Source organism: Felis catus, chromosome D4 (assembly GCF_018350175.1).
Source record: "Felis catus isolate Fca126 chromosome D4, F.catus_Fca126_mat1.0, whole genome shotgun sequence".
In the NCBI taxonomy this organism is placed as follows: domain Eukaryota; kingdom Metazoa; phylum Chordata; class Mammalia; order Carnivora; family Felidae; genus Felis; species Felis catus.
In genome coordinates, this window is record NC_058380.1 from 45,376,103 (window position 1) to 45,398,765 (window position 22,663).

At 40.4% G+C, this 22,663-nt stretch overlaps 1 protein-coding gene across 7 annotated transcripts in view; it reads left to right on the forward strand.

Annotated features, from left to right (window-relative positions):
- The window catches only part of FOCAD (focadhesin), a 324,630-nt gene that overhangs the window by 148,438 nt on the left and 153,529 nt on the right, over positions 1-22,663 (forward strand). For all 7 annotated transcript variants that reach the window (XM_023242354.2, XM_023242353.2, XM_045043365.1 and 4 more), the window contains 4 exons: positions 3,220-3,324; positions 4,185-4,286; positions 4,809-4,939; positions 7,362-7,488. In XM_023242354.2, coding sequence (XP_023098122.2) covers positions 3,220-3,324; positions 4,185-4,286; positions 4,809-4,939; positions 7,362-7,488 — 465 coding nt within the window. The remainder of the gene's footprint in view (positions 1-3,219; positions 3,325-4,184; positions 4,287-4,808; positions 4,940-7,361; positions 7,489-22,663) is intronic.

Consider the following 22,663-nt stretch of genomic DNA (forward strand, 5'->3'; position numbering starts at 1 on the left):
AAAAAAAAAATTTCCACACGTCTATATCTGCATCTGTTTTCTTAATGAAATAATACCTATTTTATTTTTCCCATTTACTTTTGAGGATATAATTTGGGCTATAATAGCCTTGGAACTGTTGAAGGCATGAATTTAAGATTATTTACAGTAAAAGTTTCCCACGTAGGTTTTTTTCATTCCTGAACTCAGCAAAAAAAAAAAAAAAAAAAAAAAAAAAAAAACACCCATACATTCTTTTTAAGTCTGGGGCTCATAAAAAAAAAACAAAAAAAAAAAAAAACAAAACAACTGTACTCTTTAACATAAATAGAGTACTTTATTTCTTTTCTGACAATATAATTAAACCAGTTGTTTGGAAGCCATACGGCTAAATACACTATTTTATAAAATGTCAGTAAATGTACTGATTGCCTTCCCAGAACTAAGAATCTGTCAACGTGTCTTGGTAGAAATCTTACCAGAAGGGGTAATTGAGACTTGTGTAATGCAATCTAAGATAACCTTTTGTTTTTAATTAAAATGGGGAATAAGAAGCCAATTCAAAAATTTGTCTCCGTTCATTTGCTCAATATAGGGTGATAGAACTTCTGTTTTAACAGAGTCCCAGCACTTGTTAAAAACATCAATTCTGGCTATGTGCTGTGAGCCTGTGGCCCTTATAATGTGTAGCTCCAAATGCTGCCATGGTATATCATGGTCAAGGTCATTAATGAATTACTGTTCAACTGTTACTTTTTGGTTAGTAGGGTTTGGAGAATTTTTCTTCCTTCTTGAAAGTGAATTAAAGTAGATGTTTTCTTAAGCTTAGAAGAAACAGACTTTCTAAGATTATAGCAGATAAAGGACATGTAACATTCTGGACAACAAAACTGAAATGCACTGGAAGGAAAATAATTCGTTTTGGTACTAAAGTGTGCCATCGATAGGCTCATAGTTTTATTGAGATATAATTCACATGCTTTGTGTTATATATGCTATGTAATTCATGCAAAGTGTACAGTTCAGTGATTTTTAATATATTCAGAGTTGTGCAAACATAATTACAAATACTTTGAGAACAGTTTCATCATCCCCCAAAGAAACCTTGTACCCATTAGCAATCACTCCCCATTTCCCTCTACAACTTTCCAATCTCATGCAATTACTTTCTGTCTCTATAGATTTTCCTGTTCTAGATATGTCATATAAATGGAATCATTTACTATGTGGTTTCTTATGATTGGCTTCTTTCACTTGACATGATCTTTTCAAAGTTCATCCCTGTTGGTTCCTTTTCCTTTTTATGGCTGAATAATATTCCCATTGTAGGGCTCTACTACATTTTTTTTTTTTTTAATAGAGCACAAGCAGGGAAGAGGGGCAGAGGGGGAGAAAGAGAGAGAATGTTAAGCAGGCTTCATGCTCAGCACGGATCCTAACATGGGGCTCGCTCCTGGGACCCTGGGATCATGACCTGAGCTGAAGTCAAGAGTGAGATGCTCAACCAGCGCCATCCAGATGCCCCTAGGCTACATTTTATTTATCCACTCATCAGTTTATGGACCCTTGGGTTGTTTCCACTGTTTGGCTGTTGTGAATTATGTTGCTCTGAACCTTCCTGTACAGGTTTTTTGTGTGGAAATGTTTTCATTTCTCTTGGGTAGATAGATACCTAGAAGTAGAATTGTAGATCATCTGGTAATTCTGTTTAACCATTTGATAAACTGCCAGTCTGTTTTCTGAAGGGGGTTCACCATTTGATATTCCTACCAGCGGTGCATGATGGTCCACATTTCTCCACATCCTTGCCAACATTTGATATTGTCTTTTTTTTTATCGATCCTATTGGATGTTAAGGGGTATATCATCCTGCTTTTGATTTGCAGTTATGTCATGGCTAATGACGGTTGAGTAGCCCTGTCTTTCTTTCTTGCCATTTGCTTATCTTCTTTGGATCCTTTGCTCTTTTAGAGTTGGGTTATTTGTCCTTTCATTATAGAATTAGAAGAATTCTTTATATATTCTGGATACAAATATCTTATTCGATGGATGATTTGTAAAAAAAAAAAAAAAAAAAATTCCCCCATTCTGTGATTTTTTTTCCCCCCTCTGTGGTGCCCTTTGAAGGACAGATATTTTTAAGCTGGTGAAATGTATTTTTTTTTCTCTTGTTGCACTCGCTTTTGGTGTCCCATCTAAAAAGGCTTTGCCTAACCCAGGGTCACAAAGATTTACTACTATGTTTTCTTCAAGAGTTTGGTAGTGTTAGCACTGACACTTAGGTCTGAAATTTACTTGGAGTTAATTTTTGTGTGTTGTGTAAGGAAAGGACCCAGATTCATTCTTTTGTATGTGGCTGTCCAGTTGTTGCAATCCAGTGTTATTTTTCAAAGAAACTCTTCTTTCTCCATTGTAGGTTTTTTGGAATATTTATCAAAAATCAACTGGACGTGAATGTAAGGATTTATTCTTGGACTCAGAGTTCTGTTTCATTGATGTATATTTCTTGTTGTTGTAACAGTGCCACACTCTTTGGATTCCTGTGGCTTTGTAGTAAGCTTTGAAATTGTGAAGTTTGAGTCCTCAAACTTGATTCTTTTTCAAGATTGTTTGGCTACTGGGGATCCCTTGCTTTTCCCCATGAATTTTAGGATCCACTTTTCAATTTTGGCAAAGAAGTCAGCTAGGTTTTTGATGGGGATTATGTGGCATCTGCAGACCTATTTGGACAATATCACCATCTTAACAATGTCACGTCTTTTCATCCACAAATGAATTGTTCTTCTTATTTTATCGTGGGGATTGAAATGGAGACCTGCAGGGAAGTTTTTGCCATTAACCCTCCCTTACCATACAACTAATTTTACTTATTTCATATTGGAATAACCTATTTCACTCTACAGTTACTTTTCGTGTATATATCCTAAGTGTCAGCGTCTCATTAGAACTGTAAACTTCCTTGGGGCAGGATATATTTTAACTACTTTCGTATTGCTGAGAGGTAATGTCATAGTTGTTTAAGAAAAACATTTTTGATTGGTATTTGGTGGCTAATTACGAAAGAAATAGAGTATTAGTGGTACTGTGAAACTGCATTAACGAAAAATGGCTAGCTAACGTTAAGTCTTGAAATTTATATATATTCCCATTATTCTTTTGAAGAAAACCTCAATAATGATTGCTTTGGAGATTGATTTATTTTAGAAGGCATAACAAATATGTTCTTTAAATTCATTTTAGGTACCGAATCTGATTCCAGTTTTGATGTTCAAATTGGGAAGACCACTGGAACCTGTATTATATAATGATATCTTGTATACTTTGCCTACACTTGGTGTTCACAAGGTTTGTATTTAACCAATTTGCTCGGGGGCAAAAAGAGAGCGAGGCATGAGGGGCGTCTGGGTGGCTCAGTCGGTTGAGCATCCGACTCTTGATTTTGGTTCAGGTCGTGATCTCAGTTTTGTGACTTCAAGCCCCACGTCGGGCTCTGCGCTGACAGCGTGGAGCCTGCTTGGGATTCTCCCTCTCTCTCTGCCCCTCCCCTGCTTGCATTCTCTCTGTCTTTCTCAAAAGTAAATAATAAATTTAAAAAGAGAAAGTGAGGCATGAATACTACATTGAAGTTTGTTTGGTATTGTGAAATTTTGAGCTCTTAATTTTGCCATGACCACTATTTTCCTTGTTGGGCCCAAGGTATTTATTATAGTATTTAAGAATGAATTCTTTGGGGGCGCCTGGGTGGCTCAGTCAGTGGAGGCCCCGACTTCGGCTCAGGCCATGATCTCTCAGTTCATGAGTTCGAGCCCCGTGTCGGGCTCTGTGCTGACAACTCGGAGGCTGGAGCCTGTTTCGGATTCTGTGTCTCCCTCTCTCTGCCCCTTACCCGCTCATGCTCTGTCTTTCTCTGTCTCTCAAAGATGAATAAACATTAAAAAAAAAAATTAAAGAATGAATTCTTTGAAATCATTTCATAGCCAAGTTTTCCCATTGGCTGTTGTCCGAGATTAGGTCTTTATGCCCCAAGGATTGCTAGCTAGCTCCTCCCTAAAACTATGCCCCACCTCTCAGAAAGATGGGTAATGTTATAGTTAGCTTCCATTTCAGTCCTTATTTTATAACAAGGGGTTTTCACGTTATTTTGGTAACCTCAGGATTATCTGCATTTACATTTGTGAAACCATAATTTCTTCAATATTTTCTAGGTGTGCATAGGACAAATTCTACGAGTGATCCAACTTCTTGGAACTACTCCACACCTAAGAGCTGTCACTGTGCGCTTGTTGACATCTTTGTGGGAAAAGCAGGTGAGCTCTGATAAAACACTTGCATATCAAACATGTTCCTTTCGCCGAAGCAAATGAGTTTTTCAGTACGCGTGACAAAGCTTTGATACAGTCGTGTTAAGGAGGCACGTCCGTGATTGCATTGAGAAAGTTTGGTTCAGCAGGATGCTTTTGATCTGTAAGGCAGTCAGTTGTGATTGGCTCTCAAAGAGAAATTGAGAATAGAAAATAAACTTTTTTCCCTGAATTCTGAAATTGATTTTTCCATCTGTGTGGAAAAAGTAATAGAAGTGTGATTATAAACGATTAGAGCCTTTGTAATTAAGGTGAGATTCAGCCACCTTTTTCTTGTCTTATGAAATGAGGCGTGCATGGGTCTCTAAGAAAATCCCCAGCAATCACAAAAGCATTGTTCTCTGCTGATTAGAAGAAACGCATTGTAATTAGCGATGCAAATGTGAGATTTGGAGGTAAAAATGCTGTGTAAAGTGATTATTCAACTCAAGTTGGGAAATTACCTTTTTTGTGAAATTGCCTTCTTAGGATCGTGTATATCCTGAACTGCAGCGTTTCATGGCCATGTCTGACGTGCCTTCTCTGTCTGTGGGCAAGGAAGTCCAGTGGGAGAAACTCATCGCTAAAGCAGCATCGATAAGAGACATATGTAAGCAAAGGTAAGCTGTGCTTAACTCTTGGGAATGTATATCATGGTGTATTATTTTGCACCTAATTCTTTTATTGCAAGCGAGAATCCAGGAAAGATAGGCAGAGGGTATTTGAGTAAGAATAAGTTAATTTTCAGGTCAAGTTTTCTAATTATAAAACTTAATAATATTGGATAATGACTTCAAGAAACAAGCATGTCTATCTCAGTACTAGCCTTGTATCTTGATTTATAGGAAATTCAGATCCTTTTCTGGATAATAATATTACAATAAAAATGTGATGTTATGTTTTCTTTTTTCTTTTCTTTTTTTTTTTGTATACAACAGATTTCTAAAACCTAAACAGTGGAGTAAAGTCAAACCGTTCTTATATTTTCCCCATGTTATGCCCGATTGTTATAAAGAGTTTTAATAGGGAAGGCCTTATTTGTGACTCATCGCATAGAATTAATTACTAGGAATTATTACAAGGGAGGCCTATTATTGAATCCCCATGTATGCTCTAGAGTATAGGAAGATGTGAGGGTCTTAGGAAAGTGACTCTGCTCTTGTCGATTATGGATTAATCCTGAAGCGGTAACGTGGATGATTCCGGTTTCAAATAAATCTCAGATCAGCGTGGATCTAAACCTCAGCAATTCTGCTTCTTTTCTAAGCTTCAGTCTCTTGGCCACCCAAACATAACCTCACTCTACAGGTCACACACATATAACCCAAGACCTGAGAGTTTGGATTCTCTTGAGGTACCGGCATGGAAAAAATTTTAGAGATGAAGGAATTATTAGCCACCATTTCTATTTTATTTTTATTTTTTTTTGAGAGAGAGAATGCAAGCTAGGAGGGGCAGAGAGAGAGAGAGAGAGAGAGAGAGAGAGAGAATCCCAAGCAGATTCTATAACATCAGTACGGAGCCCGACGTGGGACTTGAACTCATGAACCGTGACATCATGACCTGAGCCGAAATCAAGAGTTGAATGCTGGGGCACCTGGGTGGCTCAGTCTGTTATGCGGCCGACTTCGGCTCAGGTCACGATCTCGCGGTCCGTGAGTTCGAGCCCCGCGTCGGGCTCTGGGCTGATGGCTCAGAGCCTGGAGCCTGCTTCCAATTCTGTGTCTCCCTCTCTCTCTGCCCCTCCCCCGCTCATGCTCTGTCTCTCTCTCTGTCTCAAAAATAAATAAAAAAACATTAAAAAAAAATTAAAAAAAAAAAAGAGTTGAATGCTTAACCGAGTGAGCCACCCAGGCACCCCATTAGCCAACATTTTAATTTTACGCACTTAAAGTTGAGGTTCAGTAAAAGTTAAATATCAGCCCGGGTCAGAGTCTATTGAATATATTCAGTATTCCTTTCAGTTGCCACTTCAAGATCTGTCAGATCTTTCCAGTTTTGGAAAATCATTTCCGTTTGCCAGACAATGGAACCGTAGAATCCAGCCGGGCAGTTTTATCACTTGGTATTTCGTTAGAGAAAACTATTACGTCATTCAGGGGTGACCGGGAAAGCCAAGGATGGGCCTGAGCATTTCTCTGGGGAGTTAAAATCCTTTTGGGGGCAGCACATGACATGTGGAATAGAGGAGAGGAGAGGAGGAGCCTGAGTGCGTGAATCCAGCAGAGTGCCTGGCATGAGATAGGTGTTTGGTCAGTTACGATTCATTTCATTATTTTTATCATCGTCCTCAGCATCAGCATCATTATTGCGATAGGTGTAACCCCCTTAGTTTCGCTACTGTCATAAATGACCTTCTGATACGCAATCCCTGCTTTTGTAGTCAGTGGCTGATAACCAGAGCAAGGGGCAGGCAGGAAATAGCTCTATCTTTTACTGATAATCTCAATGAGGTCGGTCAGTTCTTTTCACCATTACCGGAGACTTGAGTTTGTGTCAATTCAGACAATAGGATGTACGGCTTAGGGAAGAGTAACATTTGTTAGCACGGGTCCTCTTTTTTGGATAACATTTCTGTATCAGAAATGAGTCTCCGGTTACGGCAGTAACGACGATGATGCGAATCTTTGACGAAAACATGCATTCGTATTGGAGGGTCAGCGTTCAGTGGGCACAAGCGTAAAGAAAAGCACGAACGTGGGGCGCCTGGGTGGCGCAGTCGGTTGAGCGTCTGACTTCAGCCAGGTCACGATCTCGCGGTCCATGAGTTCAAGCCCCGCGTCAGGCTCTGGGCTGACGGCTCAGAGCCTGGAGCCTGTTTCCGATTCTGTGTCTCCCTCTCTCTCTGCCTCTCCCCCGTTCATGCTCTGTCTCTCTCTGTCCCAAAAATAAATAAACGTTGAAAAAAAAAAATAAATAAAATAAAAAAAAAAAAAAAAAAAAAAAAGAAAAGCACGAACGCTCTCTGTTCAGGCAGATGTCCTGGGAGTGCGCCTGCGCTCTTCGACTTTAATCTGGTCTCTGAACGATCGTTTCTCACAGGCCCTATCAGCACGGAGCAGACATGTTGGCAGCCATTTCCCAGGTGTTGAATGAGTGCACCAAACCTGACCAAGCCACTCCAGCAGCCTTGGTGCTACAAGGTCTTCATGCCCTCTGCCAAGCTGAGGTAGGCTTTTCAACACTGTTTTGGATAGTTTTGCAGAAAATGTTTTACGAGGCATACGAGTTACCAGGCTGCAAGTTCAGAGTCGAGTAACTAAGTGCTGGAATAGTCACTCCCAGGGATTCTTGTTGGGGAAGGGAAGCAAGACCTTCTACATTAGAAATCCTTTCTGGAGGGGAGTCTCGAAATGTCGGGTTCTGTGGACGTGCTCCAGAGGCTAAAGAAAACCACTCTATGCCGTTCCCTGTTCTTACTTGTCGTCGTTGGTAACATAGAAGGGAAAGTTAGGCTCTTGGAACTCTTGAGTCTATTTGCTTCTTAGTTTGGTGATCAGAGAGGCTTAAGAAGCAGAGGAGAAGGGATTGGCATAAGCCAGCGGGAGTTTTATAGCCAGCAAAAACGATTGTTGGCCCGAAGACTGGCCAAGTTTTGTTTCTTTCCTGGTGATCAGTTTGGGTAGGATGGATTGATGTTAGACTTGAGCCTCCAAATCGTTTCCTGAACTCTATACCACTCCCCCAATCACAACACAACAGAGAGAATCCTTAACCGTTTTGGGGAAATGCGGTAATTATGTCAGTGATCATTTATCAACCGAACCAAAGTCTTCGCACAGTGAACATACTTACGCAATTGTAGTCTTTTAGTGACTGAGACTAGGTGGAATTCTCTTAGCTTATGGCAATTATGGTTGATATTATAATGAATATAATGATTCAATAATACAGGCAGTGACTGTATTGAGTGTTTATACGCCCAGGTTCTTGTGCAAAGTACTTTCCATTTATGTTCCTCATTAATTCTGCAATAGAGGGGTTATAACATCATTTTATAAATGAGGAAAATAGTCCTTGGAGGGAGGTTGTTCACTCAGGATTTTGGTATGAGAATAAACTCATTTTCTTTCTTTTTTCCTTTTTTTAATGTTTTTACGTGTATTTGTTTTTGAGAGAGAGCACAAGTGAGCAGGGACAGAGGGAAGAGGAGACAGAATCTAAATCAGGCTCTAGGCTCTGAGCTGTCAGCACAGAGCCCGACAGGGGCTCGAACTCACAAACCGTGAGATCACGACCTGAGCCGAAGTCAGACGGTTAACCAACAGAGCCACCCAGGCGCCCCTAAATGTAATTTTCTCTCGGATAAACACTTATTTTAGCAGAGAGCGAGCACTGTCACTGTTTAGAAACCAATGTGTGCTAAGGGCAATGCTTTTAGACCACATGCCCAGTAGTTGACAGAGTTGTTAAGGGTTTCATATTACAGCAGGGGACCACTATACGTGACCAAGGGCTTTTGTTCTTTACTGTGTCAGTTAGTCATCCGGAATTGCAAAGTGTCACTTTAATAATTATATTACTTTCATAATAAATAATTCTAAACGTTGTTTTGAAATGTGTTTTCAGTAGAAGCTTTGAGAGAAGAGAGAATTGTATACGTTTACCTCTGAATGGTGATCACTGTTACCATTTTGGGAGTATTTCCTTTTCATTATTTTTTCCAAACAGAAATCAGCTCATTTCCGAAATTAACTTTTTCCCTCTAACGAATGGGAATTTTGTCTGACTGGGGCTGTAATTCCATTGTGTTCTCCACCCATTCAACAGCTCTGTTGTCTATAGATGCTTATTAACTCATAAGAAATGCTCAGTGTGTGGCGTTAGTTTTCTCATTCCGTTTCTCTAAGATATCATTAACTTGAGGAAGTACTGGAGATAGGAAAAATGTTGCCTGATGTGGTAGGAAGCATTTTCGTTTTGGGGCAGTCATGGGACTGTACCTGGTATATATACCAGTTACTAGTTATGTGTCCTTTGGTTAGTTTACTTAACCTCTGAGCCTCTGTTTCTTCAAATGAAGATAAAAGATTACTCAACACACACACACACACACACACACACACACACACACACACACACACACCACACAAAACATACCTGGCATAATGTCTACCCACACGGGTGCTCTTTAAATGTTGAGGTTGCTCCTGAAAGGTTGGTACACAGTTTGATATAGTCCATGCCATCAAGGAGGTTCAAAGTCGTTTGTTTCTTGTTTAATCTTTTCTCTACAGCTCATGTATGATAGTGACTTGACTTCTTCCTGCAAATGGGATCCTGTCCTTTCAGTGCTGAAGCTCTTGTTGCCTCTTTCTATACTTAAAGGAGATAATTTGAGATGGTTGAAATCTATTCCCCCGATCCAAACTTCTACCCGTAGTACCATATACTGTGTAAATCCATTCAGGTTGTCGTAACACAAATAACTTAAACTGGGTAGCTTATTAACACACATTTATGTCTCGTGGTCTGGAGGCTGGTAAGTTTGAGATCCAGATTCACTGGTAAGAGCCTGCTTCTTGGTTCCTGGACCACTATCTTGATGGATAGCTTTCTTCTTGCCATAACCTCACATGCTGAAAGGGAAGGATAGCTCTCCGGAGTCTCTTTATATGGGCATCAATCCCAGTCATGAAGGCTCTACCCTCATGACCTAGTTCCTAGCTCCTAAAACTATCGCCTTGAGAATTACGATTTCAATATATGAATTTTGGAGGGGATACGAATGTTCAGCCTACAGCAGCTTCTTTGCTTCTCACATTCCACCGTCTTGTGGGGGAATGGAGACATCATGTCTAGGTATTTTAATTAAGGAGGCTTGTGTCTTACTTTGATACCTTAATACTTGTTCCTCTGCTTGGTTAAAGGCACGTCACTTTTCCATTGTGTCTCACCCCTTCCCCTTCTGTTTCTTTTCATGTTATGAAATCCAAATCCCACATGATATTTTTATCAAAAACTTGCTTTTAAAACACTTCAACTGCCATGTTGCAAATGAAAGAAGAAATCCTACGTGTCTTTCTAACAAAGGCACGCTAACCTCTTTTAATCCTTTCTGTGAGAATAAATCATAAAACAACAGCCCCAATCCGTTAACTTCATTTATTACAAAGAATATTTTCTGGGGCACCTGGGTGGCTCAGTTGGTTAAGTGTCTGACCCTTGATTAATGTCACGATCTCATGGTTTGTGAGTTCAAGCCCTGAATTGGGCTCCGGCCTGGGGATGTGGCACCTGCCTAGGATTCTCTCTCTCTTCCTTTCTCTCCCTGCCCCTCCCCTGCTCTCCCTCTCTCTCACTCAAAACAAAACAAAAAAGAATACTTATTTTCATTTCCTTCTTTTTCTTTTTTTAAAGGTTATTTATTTATTTTGAGAAAGAGCAGGGGAGGGAGGGAGGGAGGAAGGGAGAGAGAGAGAGAGAGAACGAACCCCAAGCAGGCTCCACACTGCCAGCATGGGGCTGGAACTCATGAATTGTGAGATCATGACTTGAGCCAAAATCAAGAGTCAGACGCTTAACCGACTGAGCCACCCAGGTGGCCCATCTCATCCCTTATTTTTCATCTTTCTTGTCTGGGGGACAACTCCACTATTTTATTGATATTTACTAGAGGTAAATAGTGTTATTTACCATCTTTTCCTCATGGATAGTACAAGTGCCCCAGGTTGTGGAATTTGTCCAAACTGACTGCATCACAGTCAATTTTGGCAACAGAAATATGCTCTTAAAAAAAAAAATGTTTGGTAATGAATAGCTCCATGTTCATTTAAATAAGTAGAAATAATCTGTTTCCCCTTGACGAGCCTTGATGGTAATTAATATATCTTTGGGTTTTGTTTAAGCCTTTCCAAGCTTTTTTGGTATGTGTTCATTATTTGTGAAGCTGCTGCTGTTATGTCCTGCGATGTGTGTTAAAGTTGCAAAAATATACTTAGTTTGGTGGCTCTCACCAGGCCACATCCACTAAGTTTGGCCTAGCCTTTTTCTCCTTTTTTTTTTTTTTCCTGCCAGCATGCTATCCACAGAAGCCAGCATGCGTTCTGTGAGGCCATTTATTCTGTCTTCTAATTGATATCATGTGTGAAACATTGCTGGTTGCCAAGCGTTTCAAGAATGAAAATATTCAGCATCGTTCTAAATCTATTTCCCAGGAGCATTTGGTAGTAATTTGTCTATCCACTGCTTTTTAGATCCTTGACTGTCAAATATAATTAGGAATGTAGAAAGCCTAAAACAGTGAAATTTTAGAAACCAGTGGGGAAAAGAGAGTACCATTGAACAACCCTATCTTTTGGAAAGTACCTCATTTGGAGAACCATCCCAAATTGGGTTTCGTTGGGCTTTCCCATCCTTGCCTTTGTATAGGAAGCAGAGCTCTTTTTCTGAAGGTTGACAGGGAACCCCTCAGGTTTGGAGTCACAGTCATGAAATTCATTTGTCCTGGAGGGCGAGATTAAGCCTGCAACGACTGCCGCTTAATCATTTATCATGGTCTCCAGTGAGAGATTGAAAGGACGGATTCCATGTAAATGTCAGCTCTGTCAAGGTGAAGATTGTGGTTCCAATATGGGGTTCTTCTGTGCTGCTTTGCTAAACAATTAGAAAGGGGAAATTTGGGGCGCCTGGGTGGCGCAGTCGGTTAAGCGTCCGACTTCAGCCAGGTCACGATCTCGTGGTCCGTGAGTTCGAGCCCCGCGTCGGGCTCTGGGCTGATGGCTCAGAGCCTGGAGCCTGTTTCTGATTCTGTGTCTCCCTCTCTCTCTGCCCCTCCCCCGTTCATGCTCTGTCTCTCTGTCCCAAAAATAAATAAACAATTAGAAAGGGGAAATTCTAGGAATCTTGGTTAATTACAAAGACAAGACTCTAGTTTCCATTCGGGAACTGGAGAAGAAACATACTCTTTTCTTGACACTATTGGTGTATTGATTTAGGACTTCACACATGGTTTTTGTTTGCTGTTTGTTTTTGTACACGGAACCATGTGAAAGTTACAGCTACCATTTCTTGGGTACCTAATGTGAATTTGGACATTTTGTGATGTGGGGATTCATTCTTTTTTTTTTTTTTTTTTTTTTTTTTTTTAACAGAGTGAGCGAGCAGGGGAGCGGGGCAGAGAGAGAAAGAGACAGAGAGAATCTCAAGCAGGCTTCAAGCTCAGTGCTAGAGCCAGATAGGGGGCTCAATTCCAGGACCCTGGGATCATGACCTGAGCTGAAATCAAGAGCTGATGCTCTACCAACTTGAGCCGCCCAGGTGCCCCGGGGAATTCATTTTATTTTGAAGAAACAGTGGCTCTGGTAATTCGAGTAACTTTACAAGGTTCACATGGCTCAGAAATGAAAGAGAAGGAAAGTAGATCTAAGACTCGCTCTGAGTCTGACACTCTTGTTAGTTTGAGGCTTCCTTCCTTTGAAAAATATGAGCTTGAAAGAAGAACCTTCCTCTGCCTTCAAGCTGAGGGTTTGCCATTTTAAAAGGAAAATTAATATTTTTGCATTATCTTTTTCATATTTTTTTCCATTCAGGCTTCTCATCTCATCACTTTTTGCCCCATTCCATCCCCATTTGCCTTAATTTCCTTTTTCTTTTTTAAAGTGTGTTGTTACTTATTTTGAGAGCGAGTCAGAGTGCCTGCAAGGGGAGAGAGGGAGAGGGAGAGAGAGAGGCAGAGAGGGAGAATCCCAAGCATCGTCAATGTTATAACATGTATCAGTACATCATTTATTTCTATGGTTGGGTAATATTCTGTATGGCTGCTCTACATTTTACCCATTTATCAGTCAATGAATGTTTTCCTTTTTTTTTTTTTTTTTGGTCTATGAATAACGCTGCCATGAACATTCGTGTACAGATTTTGGCATAGACCTATGTGTTCCTGTTGGCGAGGTACACACCCAAGAATGGAATTGCTGGGTCCCATGCTCACTCTATGTTTAACTGTTTAAGAAACTGCCAGACTGTTTTCCAAAATGGCTGTGCCATGTTGCGTTCCCACCAGCAGTGTATGAAGGTTCTAATTTCGCTGCTTCCTCGGCAACACTTCTTCTTAGCTGCCTTTTTTCCCCCTTTTTTTCTTTCTTTCGTTTTTTTAATGTTTGTTTTTGAGAGAGAGCACGCTTAACGTGCATGCCTGCAAGTGGGAGAGGGGCAGACAGAGGGGGGACAGAGGATCTGAAGCTGGCTTCACTCTGACAGCAGAGAGCCTGATGTGGAGCTTGAGCTCCTGAACTGTGAGATCATGACCTGAGCTGAAGTCAGATGCTCAAGTGACTGAGCCACCCAGGCACCACCCCTTTTTCCTTTTTTCTAACTGTAGCCATCCTAGTGCATGCGACGTGGGATCTCATTTAAGGCTTCGATTTGCATTTGTCGGAGGATACTAAGCTTTTCTTATGTTTCTTGGCCACTTATATGTCTTGCTGGAGAAATGTCTATTCTGATCCTTTGACTGTTTTCTTCTTTATAGCATTTAACTTGCCTTGTCAGCCAAGTTACATTTTGTTCCTCTAGGAATGATTAGTAAATGTTCTTGTACTTCAAAGTAAAGGAGACTGGGAAATCACGAGCTTTTTTATGGACCTTTTGCTACAAAGGGAGCTTATCAAACCATATGAAACATTAGAGGAAGACCCATATGTTCCATTTTACTACTCTGTCTACATACTACGTTCTCTTTGTTTTTAATGAAATTAGCAGAATGTTTTCATTTTGGTTTATGTACAACTATCAGAGATGTTTTAATAATAGTACTAGTAAACATATACTGATTTACTGAGTGTTTTCTGTATAGTAACTGTTATATACTACAATCATTATATTTATTATCTCATTTAATCTTACTCAAAAAAAAAAAAAAGCCTTCTGAGTGCAAGGTACTGTTTTCTTCTGGGAGGCTGACAGTGGTTAAATTAATTGCCAGAGGTCATTAAGTTAACGCTCGATAGAGCCAAGATTCAAACCCAGATCTGTCTGAATTCATTTGTTTTAATTTAAAATTTTTTGAATGTTTATTTATTTTTGAGAGAGACAGAGTACAAGTGGGGGAGGGGCAGAGAGAGAGGGAGACGCAGAATCCGAAGCAGGCTCCAGGTTCTGAGCCGTCAGCACAGAGCCCGATGCGGGGCTCAAACCCACAAACTGTGAGGTCATGACCTGAGCTGAAGTCTGGTATGTAGCCTACTGAGCCACCCAGGCGCCCCCAGATCTGTCTGAATTCAAAGTCTACATCTTAATCACCTTTAAAAAAAAAACCCTAGCTTTGTTGAGAGATAATTCACAAACTACCACTATGTGTTTTTATTAGTCATGTTTGTGTTCAGTTGACCTTGTTATGGTGTGATATTATTCAAGAAATCTTTTTATGAGTGTGATATTTGTACTCATTTCCCACACGTCTTCTCCGTTTCCTTTGTGATTGGTTCACTGCACGAGATTTTTACATAACTTAGGCTTTGCATAAAGATCCTAATGAAAAAGATATTTTGAGATAAATTGTAGTGTTTTTACTGATTAAAAATTAGATGATAAGCTTGAAAGATGCGCTACAGTGTTTTTATATCACTCTGTAGACATTTGGGTTTTAGAGCATCACATTTACTTTGAATAATGAAAAAAATGAGAAACTTGTCACAAAAGCGTTTTCATTTTGTTCGTATTCCTTTCCATTGTATTTTCTTTACAAATATATTTTTTCTACCTTCTCTACATTTTACTGGGATTTTTTTTTTTTTTTTTTTTTTAAGAGAGAGCACAAGTGCTCATGAGGTGGGTGGGCCAGGGAGAGGGAGAGAGAATCGTTGTTTTTTGTTTTGTGTTTTGTTTTTGAGGGAGAGAGAATCTTAAGCAGGGTCCATGCCTAGCACAGAACTCTATGTGGGGCTCAGTGTCACAACCATGAGATCATGACCTGAGCCAAAATCAAGAGTCAGACACTTAACCGGCTGAGCCACCCAGGTGCCCCATGGCTAGGAATATTTTCGATGTTGCTACATATTTTAATGACTTAATCCCATTGAGCAAAAGTATCATCAGTAATCAAATAATTCATTTTTGATTGGGTTTTTAGTTGCTTCCCACTTTCCCCACTTTGTAGTTAATAGTCAAGGAAGTCATGACAGAGGTAAAGTTTTAACTTTCTTTTGGATTATGTTCTTAGAATAAATATTTTAGAATTTTAAGGATATTTTTTTTTTCAACGTTTACTTATTTTTGGGACAGAGAGAGACAGAGCACGAATGGGGGAGGGGCAGAGAGAGAGGGAGACACAGAATCGGAAACAGGCTCCAGGCTCTGAGCCATCAGCCCAGAGTCTGACGTGGGGCTCGAACTCACGGACCACGAGATCGTGACCTGGCTGAAGTCGGACACGTAACCGACTGCGCCACCCAGGCGCCCCTTTAAGGATATTTTTATGATCTTATTAAATAGTTTACTTATTGTTGTAGTAACTTTCCATGTTTACCTGGGCATGAGAAAGAGGAAGAGTGTTGCAATTTGTACGCAAGTTTCTGCCAGTATTATTTGTTACCAGGGAGAACAGTTCAGTTGTGTCACTACCTCATTAACTTCAGCGTAGCATTTCTTTTGTCATGAACATTCTGCTTGCTACCAGGAGCCCATAATCCCTTATGTCCTAAAATGACAAGTTATCATTAAGGAGACGAAAAATCTACATTGTTTCCCCGTAGTGAGTTTGCCTATGTACATTTAGCTTTAGGGCTTTGGAGAATTATTAATAAAGGAGGCAGAGTGGTGATTTAATTCAATATAGATGTTCAAGTGGAAGTTATGAAAAGTTAAGTATATTTTAGTTTTAGTTTTATATCATTTGTGTATTGTTATGAGTGCTTTTGAAATTCATCTTGTTGAGATCATATTAAATCCAAACTTCAGCATTTTTTGGCTTTTATGTATATATTTTTAAACATTTATTTTTGAGAGAGAGAGAGAGAGCACAAAGCAGAGGGAGAGGGAGACAGAGAAACCAAAGCAGGCTCTGAGCTGTCAGCATAGAGCCAGACGTGGGGTGTGAACTCACCAACAGTGAGGTCATGACCTGAGCTGAAGTGGGACGCTTAACCACCTGAGCCACCCAGGTGGCCCATATATATATAAACAAAACAGGCCTTGGTTTACTTTATAGATTTATGGGTTGTACGTATAAAAGGGGTCCATTCGTCTCCTAATCTCATGCAGTTTGCTGCCTTTTCCAGAAGAAGTTCAAGGAGAAAGGGTTGGAAGCCTCTCAGAAGTGTTCTGCCACATTGTCATTTATTCATTCCTCTGATGAGTAGAGGTGGGGAGGAGAGAAAGGGAGGAGGTCATGGTGTGGCTTCCCCCTCAAACCCTGTGGCCACCACAGAAAACTTTAGGCAAGGATTCCTTAGGCAGAAAACAAAAAGCTTTAACCCTAAAATAAAAATATTGACAATTTAAGCCAGGATGTTCAAGGCTCTCTGGGTATAAAGATTTATGAGCCATTTTGGGTCTAGGAAGTCACAGTCTAGGAGGAGAGAACACTGTGTTAAGTACACATATCTCCATATCTCTGTCTCTAGAAATTTCCCTTTTCTTGACATTTCGTATAAAAGGTGCCATATAATAGGTGGCCTTTTGTCACTGGCTTTTCATTAGCATAATGTTTTCAAGGTTCGTCTATGCTGTGGCATGTATTAATATATTATTTGTTTTGCAATGTTAAAAAATTTTTACTTATTTTGAGAGAGAGAGAGAGAGAACATGAGGTGGGGAGGGGCAGAGAGACAGAGACATAGAAAGAAAGAGAAAGAGAGAATCCCCAGCAGGCTCCATGCTGTCAGCACAGAGCCCGACATGGGGTTTGATCTCATGAACTATGAGATCATGACCTGAGCTGAAATCAAGAGTGGGATGCTTAATGAACTGACTGTAGACACCCCTACAATATTTTTTATAGCTGGGTAATACCACGATTTATTTATCCATTCATTAGGGGGTGGACATTTGGGTTTTTCCCATTTTTTTGGCTATTATGAATCATGTTGCTATGAACATTCATGTGCACGGTCTTGTGTGGACATATGTTTCATTTTTCTTGGCTGTCTATCTAAGAGTGCATTTGCTGGATCATATAACTCTATGTTGAACCGGGTGAGTGATGGCCAGACTGTTTTCCAAAGAAGCTGTACTGTTTTACCAACATCTTTCTTCTCTTCTCCCCAAATAATGCAGAGACTTCTAGGTAGCCATGGCCACTGGAGCATTATTAGCTGTTACCTACATTCTTAAAAAAGGCACATGATGTGGATAGTCCTTTAAGAATGAGAACATAAGAACGTTTGGTCACAGAGGAGCATTGCTAGCAAAGAAGGGCCGCCCTGGCCAGTTGTTTCTTTCGAACTTTCTTTGGGGCATTGTTGCCTCGCTGCTCAAAATGATTTTGTCATCTGCTTTTGGGACATTGCCAACCCTTGTCTCACTAGGTGTCCTTTAATTACTGTTTGACCAGTAATTAATAACAATCCTGAATGGTGTAATGTTTACCATACTAAGGATGTTTGTCTTCATAAAAACCAACATTTCTATAAATTAGAGCTTGAAAACTTAGGGCCTCTTTTGTTTGATTATCCTGGGATTAATATCTTAAATTCTAATGTTAATGAAAAAGAGAAGCACCTGGCTGGCTCAGTCGGTGGAACGTGTAGCTCTACATCTCTGGGTGGTGAGGTTCAAACCCCAAGTTGGGTGTGAAGATTACTTAAAAATAAAATCTTGAAAAAGAGGGGCGCCTGGGTGGCTCAGTCGGTTGAGCGTCCGACTTCGGCTCAGGTCATGATCTCACGATCTGTGAGTTCGAGCCCCGCGTCGGGCTCTGTGCCGACCGCTCAGAGCCTGGAGCCTGCTTCCGATTCTGTGTCTCCCTCTCTCTCTGCCCCTCCCCCACTCATGCCTGTCTCTCTCTCTCTGTGTCAAGAATCAATAAACATTAAAAAGAAAAATCTTGAAAAAGAAAAAGACGGCTATCTACTCTTTCTTGATCATACAGGAACATCTTGACGTACCTGGCCTGCTTTACCACATGGCAGTGACCACTTGGTGCTAAGTAGCACGTAGCAACTTCCTTTAGACGAGCATGTGCTCTAATTTGCTACTGTTCCTTGGCTTCTGGATTTACATGACCTGCCTGACTCAGGTAGTCCTTGCAAGGATGTCCCTTATTTTATTTTATTTTATTTTATTTTATTTTATTTTATTTTATTTTATTTTATTTTATTTTAATTTTTTTGAATCTTTATTTATTTTTGAGAGAGAAAGAGTGCAAGCAGGGGAAGAACAGAGAGAGAGGGAGACACAGAATCCAAAGCAGGCTCCAGGCTCCGAGCTGTCAGCACAGAGCCCGACTCGGGACTCGAAGCCACGAACTGTGAGATTGTGACCTGAGCCGAAGTCGGACGCCCAGCCGACTGAGCCACCCAGGCACCCCAAGGGTGTCCCTTATTTTAATATTACAAGTAATTTCATATAAGCGATCTCAGTTTGTCTTTGTAACAACTCTCCTTTCATCTGTCCAAACCACTATGATCGGCTGGTCACCATGGAAAAAGGTCAATCTTGTTGGTCATCTGGAAACATATACCCCACTGCAATCACTAAGATTAAAAAGACCGACAAGGGGCGCCTGGGTGGCACAGTCGGTTAAGCGTCCGACTTCAGCCAGGTCACGATCTCGCGGTCCGTGGGTTCGAGCCCCGCGTCGGGCTCTGGGCTGATGGCTCAGAGCCTGGAGCCTGTTTCTGATTCTGTGTCTCCCTCTCTCTCTGCCCCTCCCCCGTTCATGCTCTGTCTCTCTCTGTCCCAAAAATAAATAAAAAACGTTGAAAAAAAATTAAAAAAAAAAAAAAAAAAAAAAGACCGACAATACCCGATATTAGAGGTGTGAGTATCTCCTACGTTGTTGTCAGGAATATAAAATGATGCAACCACTGAGGAAGAGTATTCAGCAGTTTTTTGGTAAAGATGAACATAAACCTACTTTATGATCCAGCATTTCCACTGTACAAGAATGTTCATTTCAGGTTTATTAATGGTAATGTATTTGGAAACAGCCCAAATGGTCATCAGCTGGTCGACGGGTGAACAGATTGTGACATATTTGTACAGTGCGATGCTATGCAGTAATAAAAAGGAATGTACCCTGCTTCTTGGGACAACACGGATGAATCTTGAGAACATGTTCGGTGAAAGAAGCCAGTCACAAAGCCAGTCACGTTGCATTTTTATGAAATTCAAGAATAGGCAAAATTATTCTATGGGGACAGAAGTCAGCATAGTGGTTGATTTGGGGTGGGGAAGTGGAAGATAGAGAAAGGGGACTAAGGACATTCCTGGACTGTGGTCCATATCTGCACTGGTAATACGGTAGCTGTTAGCTACATATGACTAGTAAGCCCTTGAATTATGCCTCATTCAGATTATAATATGCTGTAAATGTAAAATATACGGCCCATCGAAGCCTTATGAAAAAAAGTAAAATACCACATTGCTAATATTTTAAAAATCAGTATATATTGAAATGATAATATTGGGGTATATTGGGTTAAATAAAATATATTCAAGTTAACTTCATCTGTCTCCTGTGGTTCCTCGGAGATTTAAAATTGAATATGTGGTTCACATTCTATTTCCATGGTCTGTCCATCTTGATTGGGGCGGTGGTTTTAACTGTATACATCTGCCAGAGTTCATTGAATTCTACAATTAAGGTCTGTACTTTTTGTAGTATGTTATACTTTAATAAAACAAAGCTATAAAAGCTATATTTTTTAATGCTAGTTACCATATATGGCATTTGACATCCATTATTAAACTCCGTAATAACCTTATACTATAGGTGATATTTGCTGATGAGGGTAGAGAGTCTAAGTAGCGTCTAAATTGACACAGAAATGGGTGGTAACATGGAGATTTGAATGCGGTTTGACTGTAAGTCTTGTGCATTTCCCATTCGATCATGTTGCTTTCCCAATTGTGATACAAGTGTGAGTTATACTTTGGGACAGTTTGTTTTGTGACATAAGCCACTGATTTCTAAACCTGTGCTCGGCGAGGTGGTGAATGAGTCATAATATTTTTGGAAGATAATCCGGTACGTGCATCGGAATCTCCTAGCATTGCTGCTGTTTCAAGGAGGAAAATAACTTCCAGTCTAAACAAATTGCCTGCAGTTGGGGAGCGGGGGGGGGGGGGGGGGGCGGGGGGACCGCTACAGTGTGTGCGGCAATGAAAATCAATACATTGTCCTGAAAAGGAGGACTCCTTCACTTTTAACATTTTCTCTCTCGAGTCTTGAGATGGGAATGTGAGGCAGTGCTAGCCCTCTGTTTTCTTAATCAGCTGTGAGTCTGTTGTAGCAAAAATTAATAGGCGTTGCAGGATCATGAAGAAAAGCTCTTTCATCTCGCCCAGCTCCAAGAGGGTGTCGTATTTTCAAAGCGGAGTATTGTACAATTGAGCAATAGATAAGGAGGGGAGGGGCCTTTCCTGGGGATTCTTGACCGCTGGAAGAGTTCACTTCAGGCCATTTGTCACAGCAGTGATTTTCCCGGAAATACCCTACGCCAAGGTTATGTTTTGGCTATTCTATCCTCTTTTATTGATTTATTTTCTGAAATCACGGGGGAAGGTAGTTGTCCTGCCCTCTCTCATCGTCCCAGCTCTTTGTCTAACGGCTCCTTCGGAGCACCATGGGGTGGGAACGATTTTCAATGGGACTCAGCAGGTTTGAAAGGTTTTAGGGAGTGAGTGTGGTACAGAAGTGGCCAATAGAAATCCTGTATTTTGTTGAAGCATTTTTCAGCGTGATAAATATAATTTAATATGGAAATGTGATCCATTGTCCCACGGCAGGTTTTCTCAGCTGTGTACAGTAAGGATTCTGTCGCCTACTGTGGATTCAGTATTTATTACACCCTGGAACCGCTTTTGTTGCTCTTACGTTTTGTTTGTGGGGACGTTTAAAGGTGGATTGCCTGTTCAACCTTGCAGAGGATTTGATTAAGTTTAATTTGCCGTGCATTAGGGAAGGAATTTGCTGGTCTTTTTGAACCGAGCTCTGCGTTATTTGTAGTTGGGGCATGTTTTTTGATGCCTTCAGTTCTTTCTGGGCATGAAAACGCTTTTTGTACATTTGTTGAATCTATTTCCATGCTGAGCTTTTTATATCCTGCACAATGACCCTTTGCACTTGTGGTTGTAGTTTGGCCTTATTTTTAACTTTAAAAGGACAGCAGGAACTTGCCTTTTATTAAACATTTGTGGGATATTATAACATTTACTTGGTCACCCCGTAAGTAGATTTTTCAGTATGGTTTTTCATTTTCAAAATAAAAATTTAACTGTGTTATTTATTTATATTTTTGTACGGTGGAACACTATTCGGCGCCCACGGATGTGTGAAATGGGCGGGAAAATAAAAATATTGGCGTTTTTTCTTTAACTAGAAAAGACTCAAGCTTCCCACTATTCTTTCTCTCTCTCTTTTTTTTGTTTTTAAGAAGTATTTGGAGATCATTTCACATTGAGCACTATATCAAAACTTATAATAAGGAAAATTGAAATTTGAGGTCTTGGAATTTAACATCCTGTTTTTCTTTTCTTTTTTTTTTTATTAAGTTTTTATTGTAATCCCAGTGTAGTGAACATACAGTGTTCTATTAGTTTCGGGTGTACAATATAATGATTCAACAGTTCTGTGCATACTCTGGGCTCCTCAGAAGTGTTCCCTTTAGTCCCCATCACCCAGGTCTCCCAGCGCCCCACCCACCTCCCTTGTCTTTGCTTTTATACTTCAGCCCCCTTTCCTCTGCTATCTGCCCTTTAATGCTATGATCTTTTAAAAATACTTTGAAAAACTTGTGATTTCAACGTCTGAAGTTACCACATTTAGGAGCTCCCCTGGCCCCCCTCTACATTATCCTAATCCAATTTTCTGTTTATTTTTGTGTGTAAAGAATTTGGGTGTGAAAAGTTTTCTCTCTTGTACTGGAATCATGGTCTCTGAGGATTATTAACTGATGTGAGTAGTCTGTGACTGAACATGAACGCTGTTCGGGGTATCCAGCCGTGAGTTTCCGGCTCTCGGTCACAAACCCAGGGCATTCTTTAAAAGATCAAACAAGTTGGACACTGGGAGGGTTTCAATGATGCCAGTTAACATCAGAAGAGCTGGGCTCAGTGGTTGTGAATTGTGCTCATCTGAATAAATGCCACTGAGCTGGAAATAATGACGTGACTAAAATGATGCTGGCTGTGTACCATTCCACCATTCCAATGAGTAAAATATATTGGTTTAAGCTTATACA